The sequence below is a fragment of the Elephas maximus genome, chromosome 4 (genome assembly GCF_024166365.1).
Source record: "Elephas maximus indicus isolate mEleMax1 chromosome 4, mEleMax1 primary haplotype, whole genome shotgun sequence".
Lineage (NCBI taxonomy): Eukaryota > Metazoa > Chordata > Mammalia > Proboscidea > Elephantidae > Elephas > Elephas maximus.
Genome location: NC_064822.1, coordinates 117,404,267 through 117,424,800, shown reverse-complemented (window position 1 = coordinate 117,424,800; position 20,534 = coordinate 117,404,267). Strand labels below are relative to the sequence as shown.

The window sequence follows — 20,534 nt, the reverse complement described above, 5'->3', positions numbered from 1 at the left end:
GCAGACAAAAGCAAAGGGTCTCAGCTTTGTATATAGAGATTGTACATTTATTTATTACTGCCCATATCCATTAAAATGACTTTTTGTGACCCATGTTCTCTTTCACTTTTTCTTCTTGCCTTTAGGAGGATCAAGGGGTTTCCCCTCAGCTAGAGCCAACTGCTTCTTTAGCTCCAAGAGTTTAGCCACCTCTGCAGCCACCTGGTTGTTGTCTGCCTTTTGTGCTTTCAGTTCTCGGACAATGTTGCCCTAAGAGAAGGGGGTTGGGAGCAATAACAACAGTGAGATCAGTAAAGGACCGACTTAGGATTCAGTTTTTCCAGTCTTGCACAGGGCTTACTTTTCATACCTGTTTTGTCACTTCATCCATCAGTACCTGTATCTGCTGTGGCCCAACTGTTATAACAGTCTCTACAACTGCTGGCTTGGGGGAAGCTTTTGCCTGGAGATGAACAAGAGAGTTATCACCCCCCTGCCATAAATATCCCCCAACTTCCAGTTTTATACAACATCTCAGGGAGAAAGCAATTACCTTTAATTCCAAGGACTCTTGTAGCTAAGATAGGAAAGAAAAATTAAGTGAGGAAGCAGCAGGGCCAAAAGTAAAGAGTGATGAGTGAAGACTACTTAGAGACATTAAGGAGATGCCACAGTGGCTGTTCCTGGGTGGAAGCATGGTCTTTAGTTTTCTCACCTGGCCCCCTCCAAAGCGCTGCCTTAAACTTTCAATCTGGTCATTTTCCAATTTTTGGAACAAGGGACTGACCTATAGGGAAAAAAAGGAATTCCTGAGTCATTCATTGATTAGGTATAAACTCTACAAGGCTATAAAAGGGGCCTCTCCAACCCCAGTCTCTGACGTTAAGGAACCCTAAATAGGTTTAGGAAAAATGTGAGCATAATGTTGAGCAAATAGCTGTTGACTTCAGGTGAGAATTCAGGAACAGCACTGGCATTTATTATGAAGGCCAAAAGTGTTAATAGGCTCAAAGATTAATGATGCCAAATTCACCCAAAAGTTTAGAGATGTACTTATTTTATCATCTTGTGGCAAAAAGGAAAGAGCTACCCTGTGTTCTCCTACCCGCTGCCTGCTACCATTAAGGAGACCAAGTGACCATGGTGTTTCTTTAAACATCTGTATACCAATTTGTTTTGTGTGCCAGGTACTAGGTTCAGGCATGATGAACGATGAGGATATATGAGCTCCAGATAACTCGACTTGTGAACCTGTACCAAGGACTTTAGATCTAAAACAAGTTAGCCTAAGTACAGAGTTGAGGGGAATGGAGAAGGAGTTCAGAGAATACCGTGAGTCTCAGCTATGGAGAGATGTTAGGTGTTCTCTGACCCCACCCACAAGGCCGAATGGCAAGGGTAGGAATTTTAGGAAAGGCTGGCTCTTCCAATTCCCAGCGACCTACTGTGCCAATCTGGTGTCCTGCTGGTAAGGTACATAGGAAGTTTGTGGGCAGGACACTGCAGGCTGGAGGTGGGAGCTGCAGCTGGTCCTGGATGGTGGCGCTAACCGTAGGCATGTAAGGCTGGAGCATGACAGACAGCAAGGCAGCTATATTCACTGCCAAGCCTGTCACTGTACCTGCCCGCTGCCTGGGGAAGAAATGATACCAGTCAGGACATCCAGGAGGACACAGCCTACTTGTCACTTCATTTCTGTAGCCAATCCTATCCCCTTACGCACCTGTCAGCCTCGCTGCCTTTAATCCACTTCCAGGGCTCATTCACCTGAATGTACTGGTTGCCATGGCGAGATATGGTAAGAATACTGCGTAAGGCATCCCGGATCCTGGGAAGGGAGGAAGCAGGCTGAGGCATGAGATCCTCGTATGGGTCCCTCAACATGCCAGCAGATCACTGAGGTGAGACAGAGGAAAGGTCCAGGTTACTTACCGAACCTTCTCTAGCAGCTGGTGATAGTGCTGAAGCTCCAGGGTGACATGGGCCAGCAGGCGCTGATCATCCAAGGTAAGCACCATCTCTGGCACATAGCCCCCAAAAAACTTAGACACAAACATCCCAGCTCTCAATGGTGGAGGAGAAGGGGAGAAAAGAAGGAAAGTTACTGCCCATTCTCCTTAGACAAATTTGACCCAATTTCCACCATCCTACATTTTCTCAGGATCCCTGCCCAGAACTGACACCTCCTGGCTCCCTCAGGCTGGAAAGTAAAGTTTAGCTAATTAACTCTTCTATTTTTCCGCTAAGAATATGACACTACATATAACATATTTCATATACAGCCATCCCTATTACTTAAAGAAACCTGATAAAGTTAAGCAACTGTTTTAAGTCAATACTCAGAACGATCAAGATGAAAAACATTATGTGTTCATCTACTATCAAATGAATACTGTAAGGACTAAGTGTGGTTAACGACCAAGCCTGAAAGGGTGAATGGCAGGACTGAGCTAAAGGCCTAGGAGGGAGGGAATGAAGTGAGGTATGAAGAATCCTAAACTATAGAGAATATTTCTTTAGACTGCAGGATAGCTGAGATAGGGGCCAATAATGGAATGTGAGCCCAAAGTAACAAAAACTCTAGAGAATGCAGAAGCTCCTACTCCTATATCAAAATTACCCCTTTCTTCAGCCAAATTTTTCAACAGTCTACCTGTGAATTTTGTTGCAAGGACTTTTCAGAAGTCTACAGGTGAACTTTGTTGCTAGGAGAGAACATACCTACAATTTGCCAACAGTCGCTTTGTGACCAACTTTGCTAAATCACATCTCTACGGGTGTTCCCTCAAGCTCCTCCCATGTGCTAGAAATCAACTTGCCACATTGTCTTCCCCATCCCTCAAGCCCTCCTGCACACTTACTAGCTCTCTCTGCATCCTCATCCCCAGGAGCAGAGTAGGTCCCATTTCGGCTCATCTGCTGACTCTGACTCCTCACCAAGTCCTACCTGTTGATGAAGTTGCCCAGGTTGTTAAGCAGCTCAGAATTATTCTTGAGCAGCATGTCCGTCCAGGAGAAGGCACTGTCCTGGCCTTCAGGTCGAATGTATAGCAGGTAGAAGCGCCAGATGTCAGCAGGGATCCCTGTGTCTTGGGCCATGTCTCCAAACACTCCAACACCCCGGCTCTTAGAGAATTTCCCATCCTCGTAGTTCAGGTACTCTGAATAGCGAAGCAGAATGAGACCATCTGCTCAAGTCACATCCTTCCCCTTTCTGATCCACTAACTCCTTTTCTCTCCCTCAACCTCAACCAACTATGGGCACCATTTCTCCTTGAGGAGCTAGCCTGTATGGGACTCAGTGTCCCTTCCTCTCCATTCTAGCGTTTTCCCCTTTGCTTGAACCCATTACATCACAAAGTTTTAGCTTTAGACTTTTGCTTTGTTCAGGTTCCTGTTTCTTTTTTCCTGGATTGAGTTCTCATGTTCTAATAATTTCCTATTTCATCTTAACTCCCAACTCCAGACCTAGTACCTCTCCAGGATCTCCTTCCAGTACTGCCTCAGACCTCATCCCCTAGAAACATCCCCTCTAGCCTTCCACGGTACCTGTAGCAATTAGGTGGCTGACCAAGGTGTACTTGTCCTCAGTTCCTAGGGCTGAACAAGGAAAAACTAAGCCGTGGAAGGGAACATTGTCTTTGGCCATGAACTGATATAGGTCCACCTAAAGGAGCAGGTACACAGGGAGAGATCTCCTGAGACCTTCTTCAAAGGCTCAAGAAAGACCAGATAACCAACACTAACCCCCTACGTTCCCCCTCCACACACATACCATCCACACAGGCTAACCAAGAATTACTCACCTGCTCTGGGTTCTTCCACCATCTCTCCCACTGGTCTGTGTAGTTGGCTGTGATAGATAGGTAGCCAATAGTGGCATCAAACCAGACATAGAATACCTGGAGGATCAGAAACAGGGAAAGATGGTAGGATGAAGAAACAAAAGAAACTTAGCAACCCACAGTCTCAGGCTGAAACAAGACCTAAATCGACAGACCCTGCTAGCCCTGGGTCTCAAACCCAAGGCTGAATGATTTGGAATATGAATAAAGGTTAGAGGGTTTTTACCTTGTCCTCAAAACCTTCTAAGGGCACAGGGGTTCCCCACTTGAGGTCCCGTGTTATACAGCGTGGCTTGAGGCCATCCCGAAGCCAAGAACGAATGATGAACCGGGCATTGGGTGTCCAGTCACTACTAGCCAGCACCTTCTCCAACCACGTCTCCAGTAGATTTTCCAGCTAAGATGGGCAAAGAAAGAGAGAGAACCGATTCAGGACACTGCAACACATGGTTTTCACAAGGGTAAATAGGTACAATTTTTTGGAGTATAGTGTGGCAATACATAATTAAAATTAAAAGACTCCTGTACTTTGACACAGCAATTCTACTTCTAGGAATTTATTTCAAAAAAATCTATTCCACACAGATAACAGTGTAGCGAAATATATATAAAGAAGCCCACTGTTTATCACAGCAAAAAACCGAAAACTCCCACGGTTCAATAGGGATTAAAGAAATATATATCAATATAATGAAATATTTATATAGTTATTAAAAAGAATGAGACGGACCTATATGTATTAATATAAAAAGCTCTCTGAGATACACTAGCTACATAAAGCAAAATGCCAACCAGTAATAGATGACATAGTCATATTGCGACAAAAAGAAAACAATATACAGGTCCAACCAAACCCATTGTCATAGAGTTGATTCTGACTCATGGCAACCCCATGTGTTACAGAGTAGAACTACTCCATAGGGTTATCTTGGCTGTAATCTCTATGGAAGGATCCCTGGTGGTACAGTGGTTAAGCACTCAGCTGCTAACCAAAAGGTCGGCAGTGTGATCCACCGGCAGGTCTCCAGAAGAAAGATATGGCAGTCTGCTTCCTTAAAGATTTACAGCCTTGGAAACCCTGTAGGGCAGTTCTACTCTGTCCTATAGGGTTGCTATGAGTCGGAATTGACTCGACGGCAGTGGGTTTGCATTGGGTTTTTTTGGAATCTTTACAAATGCAGTTCACCAGACCTTTCTTCCAAGACCCACTAAGTAGGTGTGAACCAGCAATCTTTAGGTTAGTAGCCAACTGCAAAACCCTTGAGCCACCCAGGCTTCTATACAGGTTAATATAAGCCAAGAAAAAAATTTGAAGGAATAATGTATATCAGTGCTTCTACCTGTTATAAATTTCTATCCAAAATTTTAAAAACAAGCTTACATCATTTTTATGAGCAGAAAATCAAAGATAAATCTTTTTGAAGGAATGGTTTATGTGATGTTGTTGTTAGCTCCTACTGAGTCGCCGCCTGACTTGTGTCAACACTGTGCACAACAGAAGGAGATGCTGACTGCTCTTGTGCCATTTCCATCACCAGTAACAGACTGGACTATTTTGATCCATAGGGTTTTCGTTGGCTGATTTTTAGAAGTAGATTGCCAGGCCTTTCTACCCAATCCATCTTAATCTGGAAGCTCCCTGAAACCTGTTCAGCATCACAGCAACACGAAAGCCCCTACTGGCAGATGGGTGGTAGCTACGTGATACAGCTACATAATACTGCTCTTAATAAAGGAATGGTGCAAGCTTTTGAAACCTGATAATACACTCTACTGGTGAAGGCACACTGAAACACTGCTGGTGGGAATGCAACATGGTACAACCCATACTGAGGAAAATTTGGCAATAACCTGCATATGCATTTACCCTGAACCCAATAAGTCATCACTTTTAAGAAGTGTATTCTGAAGATATACTTCCAACAATACAAAAATACATATACATAAGACTATTCACTGCAGCATTATATGTAATTGCAAAGTACTGAAACTATCTAAAGGATAGTTTAACAAGGAACTAGTACCTACACAGAATGGAGTGCTATGCAATGTTAAAAAAAAATCATCTGTAGGAACTGAAATGATTTCCAGGACATACTGTGAAAATGTATCATCCCTTAAGTAAAAAAGGCAAAATGCTCAAGAATATATATAGTATGCTACTTTTTGCATAAGAAAGAAGAGGAAACAAGAAAACCTATACATATCTGCTTATCTTTACAAAAATTAACACAGGAAGGATAAATCAGAAAACACTGAAGCCAATCACCTACAGAGGTGGGAGGGGATGAGGGTGGAATGGTCAGGGGAGGGAGTGACACTTCTCTGAGTATAACACTTTGTATGGTTTTGATTTTTAGGAGCATACTGATGTACTACATATTCAAAAAGAAAGATTAAATTAATAAGGATGAGTGGGGGAAAAAAAAGCCCTAAAACTAAAGGCAAACAAACCGAACTTATTTCAGTAACATAACTGCACTGTTATGGATTGAATAATGTCTCCCGAAAATGCGTTGTAAATCTAACAGCTATGCCTGTGGTTATAATCCCATTTGGGAATGGGTTGTCTTCGTTATGTTAATGAGGCCAGGATTAGTGTAGCGTTTCTCTTGAATCAATCTCTTTAGAAATAAAAAAGAGATTAAACAAGCAAGCAGAGCTGAGATGGGGGAAGAGAGATGCCAAGCCACATGAAGACTGCCCAGGAACAGAAGCTAAAAAAGACAAGGACCGTCCTCCAGAGCTGGCAAAGAGAGAAAGGCCTCCCCTAGAGCCAGCACCCTGAATTTGGACTTCTAGCCTCCTAAACTGGAGAAAATAAATTTGTTTGTTAAAGCCACCCACTTGTGGTATTTCTGGTACAGCAACACCAGATAATTCAGACACTGCATTAACCGGGAAAAAACTAATCCAAGTAAATTCTGAAAACATTTTTTGACTGTACACCCTCAGTCAGGGGCTGGGGAGAGAAAGGATGGATGGGACAGCCAACAAATCCTAAACTCTTTAAATTTTTTTTTGTAATGGTATGGGTGACGCAATTTTTAAATTATTGTAGGTGTCTTGCAGGACTGAACAAATAATTAAATGTGCTAATATTGTTGGAAAACGGGGTTCTTACTGTGGAAGAAAAAACCCCAAAAAACCCATTGCCATCGAGTTGATTCCAACTCTTGGTGACCCTATAGGACAGAGTAGAACTGCCCCATAGAGTTTCCAAGGAGCAGCTGGTGGATTCCAACTGCCAACCTTTTGGTTAGCAGCCGAAGCTCTTAACCATACACCACCAGGGTTTCCACTGTGGAAGAAAGGAGATATAAATACAGAATGAGGGAATTTCAGGCCCTCTTGCCAGCAGTTTTTACACATTTTCCTTTGTGTCTATTCAGAAATGTTCTATGCATATAAAAGTATTTTGATGTCTTTCTTCTCCCCTTAATACAAATTGGTCAAGACACATTATAAACTCAAATCAGGTGCCAAAGCAGTATTAATGTATCTTGACCAATTTTCTACTTTGGTAGATCTGCCTTTTTTTCCTTTTCCTAAAAAAGGAAAAAAAGGCAGATCTACCAAAGTAGAAAATTGTTTGGAAATAATTTTTGTTTGGAAATAATTTCAAGTTCACAAAAAAGCTGCCGGAATAGTACAAAGAACCTCCAGGTACCCATTATCCAGATTCACCAATTGTTAAGATTTTGTTCCATTTGCTTTAGCATGTTCTTTCTCCCTCTTGTGCGCACGCACTCTCTCACACGCGCTCTTTCTCTCTCCCCAATTCTTGTCGTTGTTAGACTTCAACTCATAGCGACCCCATGTTACAGAGCCCCATAGAGTTTTCTTGGCTATAATCTTTACAGGAGCAGATCACCAGGTCTTTCTCTCATGGAGCCACTGGGTGGTTGTGAACCACCAAGCAGCTGAGCATTTAACCGTTGCACCACCAGGACTCCTCCTCTCTATAATAAACCCAAAACCAAACCAGTTGCTGCCAAGTCAATCCTAACTCATAATGACCCTACAGAACAGAGCAGAACTGCCCCATAGGATTTCCAAGGCTGTAATCTCTAAGGAAGCAGACTGCCACATCTTTCCCCTACAGAGCGGCTGATGGGTTCGAACCACCGACCTTTCTGTTAGCAGCTGAGTACTAACAGGGCTCTTTTCCTACAGTAAACATGTAAAATTTTTAAATGAACATTTAAAACATTTGAAAGTGATTTGATATGGGTATTTGTGGCTGGGGCAGAAAGAGCCGAAGTGGCTGCCCAGACTAGGCTGAGGGGAAGGTCTACCTACCTTAGGCAGGTCCAGAAATAGATGTTGGGAGGATTTCACCACAGGGGGTGATCGGCAGACTTTACACTGAGGCTTCTGTGGAGGGAGAGTCAAGAAACAAGGTGAACTAGGATAGGACAGTCAGGATCAGGACTGCAGGCCTGCCAGGTGGTTCAGCCAAGGAAAGGCAGACAAGGATGAGCTCCCTGGTTTGCCACTTAGCTTAGCTTCATGCCCACGTCCAGCCAGCTCCTCCCTACCTGGACTTTCCCTGAACTTGGAGGCTCAAATCTGCACTAACTATATTTGTTCCTCGGTTTCACATCTCTGTCCTATCACTCCAAAGAGAAGGAAAAAGCATTCTCAGCAGAAGCTAGTAGAGAGCACTGCACTATACTGAGTTGTGTGAGGGGACAAAGGAGCTGTGAAAGGAAAGACAGTCCCTTGTCCTTGAGGAAGTTGCTATCAAGGTTAGGGAGAGATGGCAGACATAAGAAACAAGTGCAGACCTTTACAAAACAAAATGTCAAGAAATATTTATGTGTGTGATACAAATATATAAACACTGAAGGGCTATGGCTAAAGGAGGAGAGTTAGGTGAGAATAATCAACAAAAGCTTCCAGGTTAAGTTTTAATCTGGGTTTTTGAAGGTGAGAATTACAACTCTTCTCAGGACCTCTCTCTCCAAATGTCTACCAAACATCTCTATCTGAATGCCAGACAGGCATCTTGAGCTTAATAAAACTATGCCTGAAAGCCTGTTCTTCTGCCAGTCTTTCCCATCTTAGTAAATGGTACTACCTTCTACCCAGCTGCTCAAAGCCAAAAGCTTACAATTTATCTTGTTCTTCACCAACCCCTTCCCCAACTTTCAGTCCATCCAGCTCTATAAAGTCTACCTCCAGAATATATCTCAAATTCTTCTATTTTTACCCCATTCCTACTGCTACAAAGCCAGCACAAGGCACCATTATCCCACCTCTGAACTACTACTCTAGCCTCCAAGCAGGTGTCACCACTTTTTCTCTTGCTCCCCCTCCCCCATCAATTTTCCACAGAGCATTTTGTCACTAAACTAGAATAAAACCTGAACTCCTTCAATGACTTACAAGGCTCTGGTATCCTGGCCTCTGTCTACCTCTCTGACTTCATCGCAATCCACTCTCACTGGCCTTCTTTTCAATTCCACGTTTTCTGCTCTTTGCTGCCTCAGGGCCTTTGCATTTCCTGGTCCTTCTGCTGGAAACACTCTTAACCCTACTCATCACCAGGCTTGTTCCTGCTCATTCTTCAGTTAAACCCTCAGTTCAAATGTTACCTCCTCTGAGACACCTTCCCTAATCACCTCACTTAAACTTACTCCAGATGTCACTCGGTATGGCAGTTTATCCTACTATGATCTATTTCCTTGTTGGTCTCCTTCCCTCACTAGCTAAAAATCTGTCTTGTTCCCTGCTATATCCCCAGCACCTAGAACTATGACTGGCCTATTATGAGGTTACTGAATAAATGAATAAACCTGGACCAGCAGAATGAACAGAGTATTTTTGTATAGGATAAGACAGGGAGCCCCCTGAGAACAGGAATTATCTCCTTCCTGGCTCCAATGATGTTCTCCTCTCACCTTGAGCTCAATGGCATTGATGAGCTTGCCACACTTGTCACACTGGTCACCCCGGGCCTCCTCATAGCCACAGAAGGGACACACGCCCTCCACAAAACGGTCAGCTAGGAAGCGGGCACAATGCTCACATCGCAGTTGCTCCACAGTATCTTGCAGCACAAAACCTCGTGCCAACAACCGCTGGAAGATGTCCTGGGTGATTCTGGTAAAGTGAGCAAGGGATACGTGAATGGCGGATCAGAGGGAGTGGTGCGCCCCAACTTCCTACCACTCCAACCAAGAATCCAAGCTCATTTAGTCCAAGCTTCAAAGAAATCAAGCAGAGGGCCCCTCAAGGCAAAGGCATCAACTTATCTTCAGGGAATTTTACGGGATAAGCGGAGGCCCCTCACTCATATTCCCCAACTGCCTAAATAATCTCTCCCCTCAACACTTAAGAATTTATTTTTGTTGAATCCCAACTTACCTATTTTGTATTCGTCATTAACAAAAATCTCCAAAAGGATAGCACTGTCTGTTCTTTGATATGGCCTAACAATTAAAATTAATCAGACCAAGTTCTAAATTGCAGAGCAGTGTCAGCTGACAGACTACTATGTAGTTTTTACAAGGACGGTATCAGGCAAAAAAAGAATTAGCATATTGATTATAAACGAACATAGGAACGTGCTAACCAAGAGGCTGGCGGTTCAAATCCACCAGGTTCTCCTTGGAAACTCTAGGGGGCAGTTCTACTCTGTCCTATAGGGTCACTATGAGTCGGGTTTTATAGGAACGGGAGGGAATGTCTTAAAACTCCGTGGCAGCCAGGGAGGAGAAAGGAGGCTATAGAAGGAAGGCAGATGCTTTCCATGAGCCTAAGTCCTGTCTCTTCCCTCCCTCAGCTGTTCCTTCAGCCCCTGGTCGGGCTTCTGCCCCTATCTGCCCACAATGAATCTCCTCAGTAGTGCTCACTGCCTGGGATGAATTTCAGGACAATATTCAGATCCCAAATTTAGGAGTCCCTGGGTGGTACAAATGGTTAACATGTTCAGCTGCAAATCAGAAGGTTGGTGGTTCAAGTCCACCCAGAGGCACCTGGGATAAATTTCAGGGCAATATTCAGATCCTAAGTTTAGGAAGAGTCCCTGGGTGGTACAAACGGTTAACGCGTTCAGCTGCTAACCAAAAGGTTGGTGGTTCAAGTCCACCCAGAGGCACCTCGCAATCTACTTCTGATAAATGAGCCAATGAAAACCCTATGGAGTATGGTTCTACTCTGACATACATGGGGTCACCATGAGTTAGAATCAGCTTAACAACAACTAGTATGTTTACGGCAAGTTCCTAGATAGTCACCCTGGTTCCTTCTGTCTCAAGGACATTCTCATTGCCCTCAGCCCCGGCCATCATTCCCACTTCTGCCTCTATCCACGGGAAACCTACTCGGTCTGCTGTTGAGTGGTGGTGCGACCAAAAATATCAAACGAGATATTGAACCAGCGGTAGATATCGGCATGGATGACATGGTACTTGTCGCAGATCTCCTGGGGGGTTAGACCCTCCTCCATAGCCTTGGTCTCTGTCGCTGTACCATACTCATCTGTCCCACACAGATAGAGGGTGTTCCACTGACGGAGGCGGGAGTACCTGGTAAGGAATTTGGTGATCACAGGGGGCCCTGTCTCAGCTGCTCCCTTGTCCTCAGGATCCCTCCACCTCCTACCCTCAAGGTATCTATTCCCTCAGGGCCCACTCAACCCTTAGAAGGTCTTTCCCCTAGCAGCTGGCTGCACCTGGCAAAGACATCTGCACTGAGCACACAACCAATGATGTTTCCAAGGTGGGGGACATTGTTGACATAAGGGAGGGCACTGGTGATGAGTACATTCTTCTCCCCTGCCACAGGCAACCTGGTAGGGAAGGAGGAAGAGAAAAGACCAAGGGGGGAAATGCAAGGGTCATGACACCAGATTCAAGAGGGATCAAAAGTACACAGAACACCCAGTCACATTTTCGTTCTACAGTCAAAAGTTCATGTGCGTTGTCTGTAAGTATTTCTGAAGTCTTTCCTCACGTGAGCTGTCTTTCCCACAGGACCATAAGATACCCTACAGTTCCAAGTACATGGCCTGGCCAAGGTGAGCAAACTTCATCTACTGCTACTAAGAAGCCTCATTCCAACACTGATCTCTGCCCCTCTCTTCAGGCTCTATCCAATTACCAACATTCTCACTATTCCTTGGACTCAAATGTCACCCAAGAACATCTTCCCAGTGCTGACCTCTCCCCTTCTTCTAGCTGTTATGTTAGTATTACCTGTAGTCACTGTCACCTCATGTACACGTGTTACCATTCCTTCTGTATTCCTTAATTCTTCTCCCCTAATAGCATATCTGGAAACCTTGGTGGCATAATGGTTAAGAACTACAGCTGCTAATCAAAAGGTCGGCAGCTGAAACCCATCAGGTGTTCCTTGGAAACTCTATGGGGCAGTTCTACTCTGTCCTATAGGGTCGCTATGAGTCAGAATCAACTTGACGGCAACGGGTTTGGTTTTAGTTTTAACAGCATGTCTGTTATTTCCTCATGGCCTAACTCAAACCAGCAGGCACCAGCTATTGGCTCCACAGCCACCCTCTCCTCCCCACTCTCCCAGAAATAACCTACCTGGGTCATTCCTAGTCATGCCACTCAACCTGATGTCTGAAGTCACTCAATCCAGTACTCCTTTTTCATGCTCCATTACCCTTGACAGCTCTGCCATACACATGCTATATCCACCCTTACCTCCTTGGCACTGACACCTCCGTAGGGTTGCTTTCCTCTTTCTGACCATCCTCATCCTATTTTCACTGCTCCCCATCATCTACTGTGCCTTTCAATCTTGGGCATCCTGAGAGTTCACTGATTCCCTACTAATAAGGAATCAGATGATTCCCTCACATTGACTTCACCCCTTTTTCTCGGCTGCTGGTATATATCCCGATTAGCTGTCCCATCCACTTCCTGGAATATTTTATAGCTGATTTCCCCACAAAGATCTCACTCATTTCTCCTACATTCATTGGCTTTTCACCCCATAACTGAATACCACAATTTTCTCTGAAGTCAGAAATTCCCACTTAAAAAACCATGTCCCACTCCTCTGTGTCCACTCACACTGGATTTTTCTGGGGCCGAAGTGGGGGTAAGCCTCCCAGGCCCTTCTCCCAAGCAGTGACAGCCATGGCGATCTCCTCCTCAGACAGGGTAGTCAGTTCTTCTTCCTACGAAGAATGGATAGAATCCCTTATCAGACGAGGAAACCCTCTTCTTGCTCTCCAATAATTGAAAAGGTTAGTGACCATGCTCAAAGTCCCTCTCCTAGCCACCCCCTGCCTCAGGGACCAAGGATCTGTTTGTGAGGACCCCTCTGCTCTGTTTCAAACCTCAGGTTCATTGCTGACAGACTTCCCCTCACGAGGCCTGGGCTGGGGCTGTTTCTGGAGGTAGGGCCGGAGGGCCAGGGCACCCTGCTGCTTCAGCACTGTCTCTGCAGCTTGCTGACATGGTTCCTGGGTGCTCAGCATCTGGAACCAGCTGCACAGGGCACCCAGCTCTTCTGTGGGCATGAGATGAGAGAAAAGAGGGAATCAGCAAGCATGGGGGCCTGGAAAGTGCAGGCAGGGGTGGACCTCATGAGGTTTCTCCAGTCACCCTCCCTAGTTCCCCCAGCCAGCGTTCTGCCACAGTTCCCCTGCCAAGCCATACCCCAAAGTGAAAACTCGATATCCTACTGCCCGCTCTGTAACCCCCTACACTAAGCTCCTGGGGTTAGTGAAGTGATATGCGCAGTTCTCACCAGGAAGGTAGGCTGGGTCTTGGAGTAACGGATATAGTGCTCCCCACAAAACAATGTCAGCTAATGATTCTGTCTCCTTTGTTGGTGAAAGAAAGGGTACACAGGTGAGACACTCAGTTTCTTCCCAATGATAATACCTAATGTTTATTAAGCACTTCTGTGTGTCAACCATTGTGTTAAACCCTTTATATTATCTCATGTATTTCTCATCATAGCCCAGTGAGGTGAGTACCAATATTATCCCCATTTCACAAATGAAAAAAATGAGGATTAGAAAAGTTAAGTAATTTGTCAAGGTTACAGTGCTAGTAAATGGCCATTTTGGCATTTGAACACTCTGAATACAGTCTTCTCCCTTAATCTTCACACCAGACAGCCTTCCTCAAACTCAATTTCAAGGTCCAACTTACCCCAGTCAGAAAAGGACAGCTCTGACGACTCAGGCTGTGGTCAATGTGAGTCAAGGCTTTCCGGACGGGGCAAAGAACATCTTCCCCCTTCTTGCCTTGAATGACTAAATAGTATAGGGCAGCAGACAAAACTGGCTAAAATGCAAGGGGCACAGATCAGGAAGGCCATGAAGGGCAAGGGCCTGCCTGCCACCCCCCATGTCTCACTCCCACCTGCAGCTCCACTGCTTCCCATTCCAGCCACTGGTTGGTGAGGTCATCTTGCTCCCAGCCAGATAACAGAAAGAAGTATCTGCTCAGGGAGAGAGCCAAAAAAAGTACAATTAGAGGGATCCATTTGGCCAGCCCATTTCAGGAACATCTCTTCTCATCCCACAGTCAAATAAGACCACACAAAGGACAGTAAGCCCTGCTTTTATTCAGCCCCAAGCCCATTCAAGGACCAATACTGACCTGCAGATTGCACTGGTGGAGAAGAGGTAGTTGCCACTATCCAGCTGCAAGACAGGGATCTTAGGCCCGGACAGGAATGGGACTACACACTCTAATGTAAGAGAGGGTAAAGGGTGAAAAACGGGGAAAAAGAAAAAAAAAAATGCTTTTTGTCAGCTTAGAGGGACCATCTCACGTTGTTGTGGAAAAGGTGAAAAGGACAGGCAGTGTCAACCCAGAGGTTCCCAGATAGGACTACTGAAAGGGGATGGGTCTAGAATGGGCTGGAGCACCCAGCAGGTGTTCAGCTAAGACCGCCAGCTGGAAACAACAGATGGGGACTGCAGGGAGGAGGGGGTGGCATTGGGACAGTGCTGCAGCCAAGAAGTGGAACAACTGAACATAACTAGGATATCTTGAAAATGATCTGATAATAGTGGGAGAACAAAACTAGAGGACTGGAAGGATTGACAAAAAAAACCGCTTAAGAGTCGTCGGATGGTTGTCTGGGAATAAGAGGTAAGCCAAAATGAGTGCGTATGTGTACTTTTTAGGAAGGGAGAGGAGTTTCCTAAGAAAAACAAAAAAGTGCAGGAGGGTTGTCATGCGAGTGACTAAAGAGCAAAGGGGGCGTTTCGCAGGTGAGGGAGAAGCTCAGGTTCACTAGAAGATGAAGGAAGGGAGGCTAGAGGTGAGTGAAGGGTAGACCGAGGGTAATTACAGGGAGTGGCTGATGAGAAATGGAGCCCTGGTGGCACAGTGATTAAAGCTCTCAGCTGCTAACCCTAAGGTCAGTGGTTCGAACTCACCAGCCACTCTGCAGGAGAAAGGTGTGGCTGCTTGCTTCGGTAAAGATTTACAGCCTTGGAAACCCTATAGGGCACTTCTTCTCTGTCCTATAGGGTCGCTATGAGTCGGAATCGGCTCGATGGCCATGGATTTTTAGGCTGAAGAGAGATGTGTCTGGGAGGGAAGAGGGCATGGGGTGATCAAGGATAATGGGGAAGGAGGTCGACAGGGGTGCGTGACGGGGAACGGGAGTTTGGCGGGATGAATGTCGGGTGTGTTAGGGCCCTCCACCTTCATCCCTCGCCCACAAACATCAGCCCAAGTACCTTCAGGGCCGACAGTGCTGATAAGCAGCTCCGCTCTTTCCCGGGCCCGGCTGGCCGCGGCCAGCACGGGCAAGGCCCCCGGTGCGCCCTCGCTCACAAACAGTCTCATTTCGGCCTGTACCCCACGCTGATGCAACCGGAACCGGCCTCCAGCCTCTGGGTCGAGCAGCCACTACAACGCACACCGGAAAGTGGCGCTCTGAAAGAAGTTCCGAGCACCGTTCCCGGAAAGCTGACTATTTCTCCCATCATGCAACACTAGGACACAGGAAAAGACTATCACAGAGACGGACAGGCCGTAGACGCAGTGCTAGAGCGGCAATTTCTTGCTGGGAGGGGCGGAGATGTTTACGTTCAGAGTCCGGAGAGCTTTCATGCGGGCGGAGGGCGTTGACGGAAACCACAGCCTTCTCTCGTGCTGTCGCGGCCGAAGATGAAGTGGCGCTGTCATGACAGCGGCTACTCTCAATGGCCTACTCTTGATTCAAGTTCATAGGAATCAGAATTTTAGATTTGGAAGTTACGATAAGCTTATGTTAGTGACAAGCTGGAAATTTGTGGGGCTATCCTATCAATCAAAAAGAATGTGATTAATTAATTAAAATATTGATTTAATACCAGTCTGCAGCTCATATGCAGCTAGACATTTCCCCAGGCTCGTATAGGCTCATTGAAGGAGGGAGAGGAGATGTGTAGGGCCGATTGAAGGGAAGTAAGAAGGCTAAGAGTTTGGCGATGAGAATATATTATGCAAGGAAGTGCATGTCAGTAATTGAGAAAGGGATCCATCTTTTTCATATTTGTATCTTTGGTTGGTATGCAAATAAATATTGTTAAGTACTTAAAGAATAGTTAATATCTATATACTTATGTGTTAGGCACCGTTCTAAGCACTTTACATATATATTAATTTATTTAATTCTCAAAAAAAAACCTACGGGGGTTCTGGGCCTTTTGAAACTAGATTTTAAGAAGCTTTGCAGCTTCCACCCATGCTTCTTGGAACACTCTGGCAGCCTTGAGAGTGCCATGCTGGGAAGGCCTCAAGCAGACATTCTAGTCAACAGCTCCAGCTGATCCCAGTATTCCAGCCATCCCCATCAAGGTGCCAAACATGTGAGTGAAGCCCTCCAGACCAGTCCATCTGCCTGATGAATATCACCGTGACCCTAGTTAGTGCCACATGGAAGAGAAGAACCACGTATTGATTCCTACCCAAATATCTGCCTATAAAATTGTGAGCTAAAATTGTTGTTTAACAAGCAAACAAACAAAACTATGAAGTAGGTTCTCTAATTATGCCTTTTTAACAGATTAGAGAATTGAGACACAGAGAGGTTACTTGGTACCAAGAACTGTGCAAAGTGTTGAAGATAAAATTATCAACAAGATTGATAGGAGCTTCTGCCCTTGTAGAGCTCACAGAAAGTCAGAAGGGAAGTCAGAAAATCAAATGAATAATCTTTAAAGTGCAATGAATTATGATGAGGAAAGCTTGCTATGGTAGCTCCTAGCTAGATCCCCTACCTGACTCTAAGGAGTCAAGAAAGGCCTTCTTGTGCAAGTGACATTTCAACTGAGATCTGAATAATGAGTTAGTTAGCCAGGTGAAGATTGGTGGGAGTGGGAAGGGGAAATGTTTCAGGCAGAGGAAACAACATATGCAAAGGATCAGAGATCTCAATGCACTTTAGGAATTACTTGTTGCTGGAGTTTGTAGTGGTGAGTGTAAAAAGGTTAGGGTAGAGAGGGAAGTCTCTGTGAACCACATTGTAAAATTTGGGCTTTACTCTTAGGACAATGAGAAGCTTTTGAAATGTTTAAGTCACTGGAGTGGCAAGGACATATTTGTGTTTAGAAAGGTCATTCTGCTGCCAGGAATGGACTGGAGGGAAGCACAACTATATTCAAGGAGACTAGTTAGTTGGTTATATCATCCAGGCTAAAGAGGGTGGTGGTGTGCAGATAAAAAGTAGATAGATTGGAAAGGTATAAATTGTAGTGGTAAGTAATCAACTGAATGTGGATGGTGAGGAAACAAGAGAAATTAAGGTTGACTGCCAGGTTTCTGGCATGGGCAATTGGGCGTACCCTCTACGTGCTCCAAGAGACAATAGTACTTCCCCAATCATTGTGGTTATCACACTGTATTGTAATTGTTAAAAAGGGCAGGGACCATATTTGTCATCTTAATTTACAGTGCCTAACACAGTTCCTTAACACAGTTCCTGGAGCCCTGGTGGCATAGTGGTTAAGAGTTTGGCTGCTAACCAAAAGGTTGGCAGTTCAAATCCACCAGCCTCTACTTGGAAAACCTGTGGGGCAGTTCTCCTCTGTCCTGTAGGGTCACTATAAATTGGAATTGACTCAACAGCAATGGTTTTAACACAATTCCTGCCCGGCACATATGGTAGTAAGCACTCAATCAATACTTATTAAATTTAAATTTAACTAAATAGGGGTACTAGAAGAGAAGCACATTCGTGGTGGACTTCGGTTTAGAACACATTGAGTATGAGGTACCTGCAAGATGCCCAAATGAGATTTTCAGTGGGCAGTGGATTAGATTGGAGCCCCAGAGAAAGATTTGGACTGGAGATAAATAGGACTCAGCAGCATACAGAGGTCATTTGAGCTGAGGAAGAAATGAGACCACCTAGGGTGTGTAGAGTGCAAAGGGCAGAAGATCTAAAGACAAACCCCTGAAGTTTAAGGAACAGGCAGAGGAAGGTCCTTTATACAACAAAAAAAGGAGCTGCTAGGAAGGCAGGGGAAACCCTGGCGGCGTAGTGGTTAAGTGTTACGGCTGCTAACTAAGAAGATTGGCAGTTCGAATTCACCAGGCGCTTCTTGGAAACTCTATGGGGACAGTTCTACTCTGTCCTACAGGGTCGCTATGAGTGGGAATCGACTTGGAAGGCAATGGGTTTTTAGAAAGGTAGGAGGGACACCTCCTGCTTGTAAAAGGAGAGAGAAGTCAATTGTGCTGGCTGCTTCTGAGATGTTGTCATGGATTGAATTGTGTCCCCAGAAAACATCTGTCAACTTGATTAGGCCATGATTCCCAGTATTGTGTGACTGACCACCATTTTGTTATTTGATGAGATTTTCCTTTGTGTTGTAAATGCTATCACTATGATGTTAATAAGATGGATTAGCGGCAGTTATATTGATGAAATCTACAAGATTATGTTGTGTCTTAAGCCAATCTCTTCTGAAGTATAAAAGAGAGAAGCAAGCTGAGAGACATGGGGCCTCATACCACCAAGAGAACAGTGCTAGGAGCAGAGGAGCAGAGCGTATCCTTTGGACTTGGGGTTCCTGTGCTGGGATGCTCCCAGATCAAGGGAAGACTGATGACAAGGACCTTCCTCCAGAGCCAACAGAGAGAAAAAGACTTCCCCTGGAGCTGGCACCCTGACTGTGAGAGAATAAACTTCTCTTTGTTAAGGCCATTCACTTGTGGTATTTCTGTTGTAGCAGCACTAGATAGCCAAGACAGATGTCAAGCAGCATAAGGACTGCAAAGTGTATATGCAAGGTCGGGGGTGACCTTAGTGAAGAGTGACCTTGGAAACATGGAAGAGTGAGAGGAGAGAATATGGAGGCCCTGTGTGTAGGCAACTCTTTCAAGAAGTTGGAGAGTTCCAAGAGGCAGAGAGGGATAGGGTGGTTGTTGTTGATGTTAGGTGCCATTGAGTCAGTTCCGACTCATAGCGACCCTATGTACGCCAGAATGAAACATTGCCCAGCCCTACACCATCCTCACAATTTTTATGTTTGAGCTCATTGTTGCAGCCACTGTGTCAATCCATCTTGTTGAGGATCTTCCTCTTTTTTGCTGACCCTCTACTTTATCGAGCATGATGTCTTTCTCTAGGGATTGATCCCTCCTCATAACATGCACTAAGTATGTGAGACATAGTCTTGCCATCTTTGCTTCTAAGGAGCATTCTGGTTGTACTTCTTCCAAGACAGATTTCTTTGTTCTTTTGGCAGTCCATGGTATATTCAATATTCTTGGCCGACACCGCAATTCAGAGGTGTCTATTCTTTGGTCTTCCTTATTCATCGTCCAGCTTTTGCACGCATAAGAGGCGATTGAAAACACCATGGCTTGAGTCAGGTGCACCTTAGTCTTCAAGGTGACATCTTTGCTTTTTAACACTTTTGCCACAGATTTGCCCAATCCAATACATTGTCTGATTTCTTGACTGTCGGTTCCATGAGTGTTGATTGTGAATCCAAGTAAAATGAAATCCTTGACACATTCAATCTTTTCTCTGTTTATCATGATGTTGCTTATTGGTCCAGTTGTGAGGATTTTTGTTTTCTTTACATTGAGGTGTATTCTATACTGAAGGCTGTGGTCTTTGATCTTCATCAGTAAGTGGCTCAAGTCCTCTTCACTTTCAGCAAGCAAGGTTGTGTCATCTGCATATTGCAGGTTGTTAATGAGTCTTCCTCCAATCCGAATCCTTCGAATGGTCCAGCTTCTCAGATTATTTGCTCAGCATACAGATTGAATAGGTATGGTGAAAGGATATAACCCTGAAGCACACCTTTCCTGACTTTAAATCCACGCAGTATACCGTTGTTCTGTTCGAACAACTGCCTCTTGATCTATGTACAGGTTCCTCATGAGTACAATGAAGTATTCTCGAATTTCCATTCTTCACAATGTTATCCATAATTTGTTACGATCCACACAGTCGAATGCCTTTGCATAGTCAATAAACACAGGTAAACATCTTTCTGGCATTTTCTGCTTTCAGCCAGGATCCATCTGACATCAGCAATGACATCCCTGGTTCCGTGCCCTCTTCTGAATCTGGCTTGAATTTCTGCCAGTTCCCTGTCGGTATACTGCTGCAGCCGCTTTTGAATGATCTTCAGCAAAATTTTACTTGCGTGTGATATTAATGACATTGTTCGATAATTTGGTTGGATCACCTTTCTTGGGAATAGGCATAAATATGGATCTCTTCCAGTAGGTTGCCCAGATAGCGGTCTTCCAAATTTCT

General features: G+C 44.9%; 1 protein-coding gene across 2 annotated transcripts; it reads right to left on the bottom strand.

The window, feature by feature from the left end:
* Positions 1 to 25: 25 nt before the first annotated feature.
* On the bottom strand, positions 26 to 15,776 carry MARS1 (methionyl-tRNA synthetase 1). 2 transcript variants are annotated; one of them, XM_049883678.1, is made up of 22 exons: positions 15,511 to 15,776; positions 14,417 to 14,507; positions 14,177 to 14,255; positions 13,964 to 14,098; positions 13,554 to 13,629; positions 13,141 to 13,313; positions 12,872 to 12,978; positions 11,506 to 11,622; positions 11,156 to 11,359; positions 9,731 to 9,932; positions 8,127 to 8,201; positions 4,051 to 4,221; positions 3,786 to 3,881; positions 3,529 to 3,646; positions 2,927 to 3,140; positions 1,912 to 2,043; positions 1,703 to 1,807; positions 1,425 to 1,611; positions 695 to 766; positions 533 to 556; positions 350 to 442; positions 26 to 249 (listed from the first exon to the last, which is right to left on the bottom strand). In XM_049883678.1, the coding sequence occupies exons 1-22, from the start codon at positions 15,617 to 15,619 to the stop codon at positions 103 to 105; spliced, it is 2,727 nt and encodes a 908-aa protein (XP_049739635.1). In that variant the 5' UTR covers positions 15,620 to 15,776; the 3' UTR covers positions 26 to 102. The 2 variants fall into 2 exon arrangements, with proteins under 2 accessions (XP_049739635.1, XP_049739636.1); XM_049883679.1 differs by lacking the exon at positions 533 to 556.
* Positions 15,777 to 20,534: the final 4,758 nt, after the last annotated feature.

Bases quoted from the DNA above. Each gene is read 5' to 3' on its own strand.
- MARS1 (XM_049883678.1), bottom strand. From the start codon at position 15,619: ATGAGACTGTTTGTGAGCGAGGGCGCACCGGGGGCCTTGCCCGTGCTG. The intron at 8,202-9,730 runs GTGAGAGGAGAA...CTCCCTCCACAG, and splicing joins TCAATGCCATTGAGCTCAAG to AAGCCTCAGTGTAAAGTCTG. The intron at 4,222-8,126 runs GTAGGTAGACCT...TGCCCATCTTAG, and splicing joins TATTTCTGGACCTGCCTAAG to CTGGAAAATCTACTGGAGAC.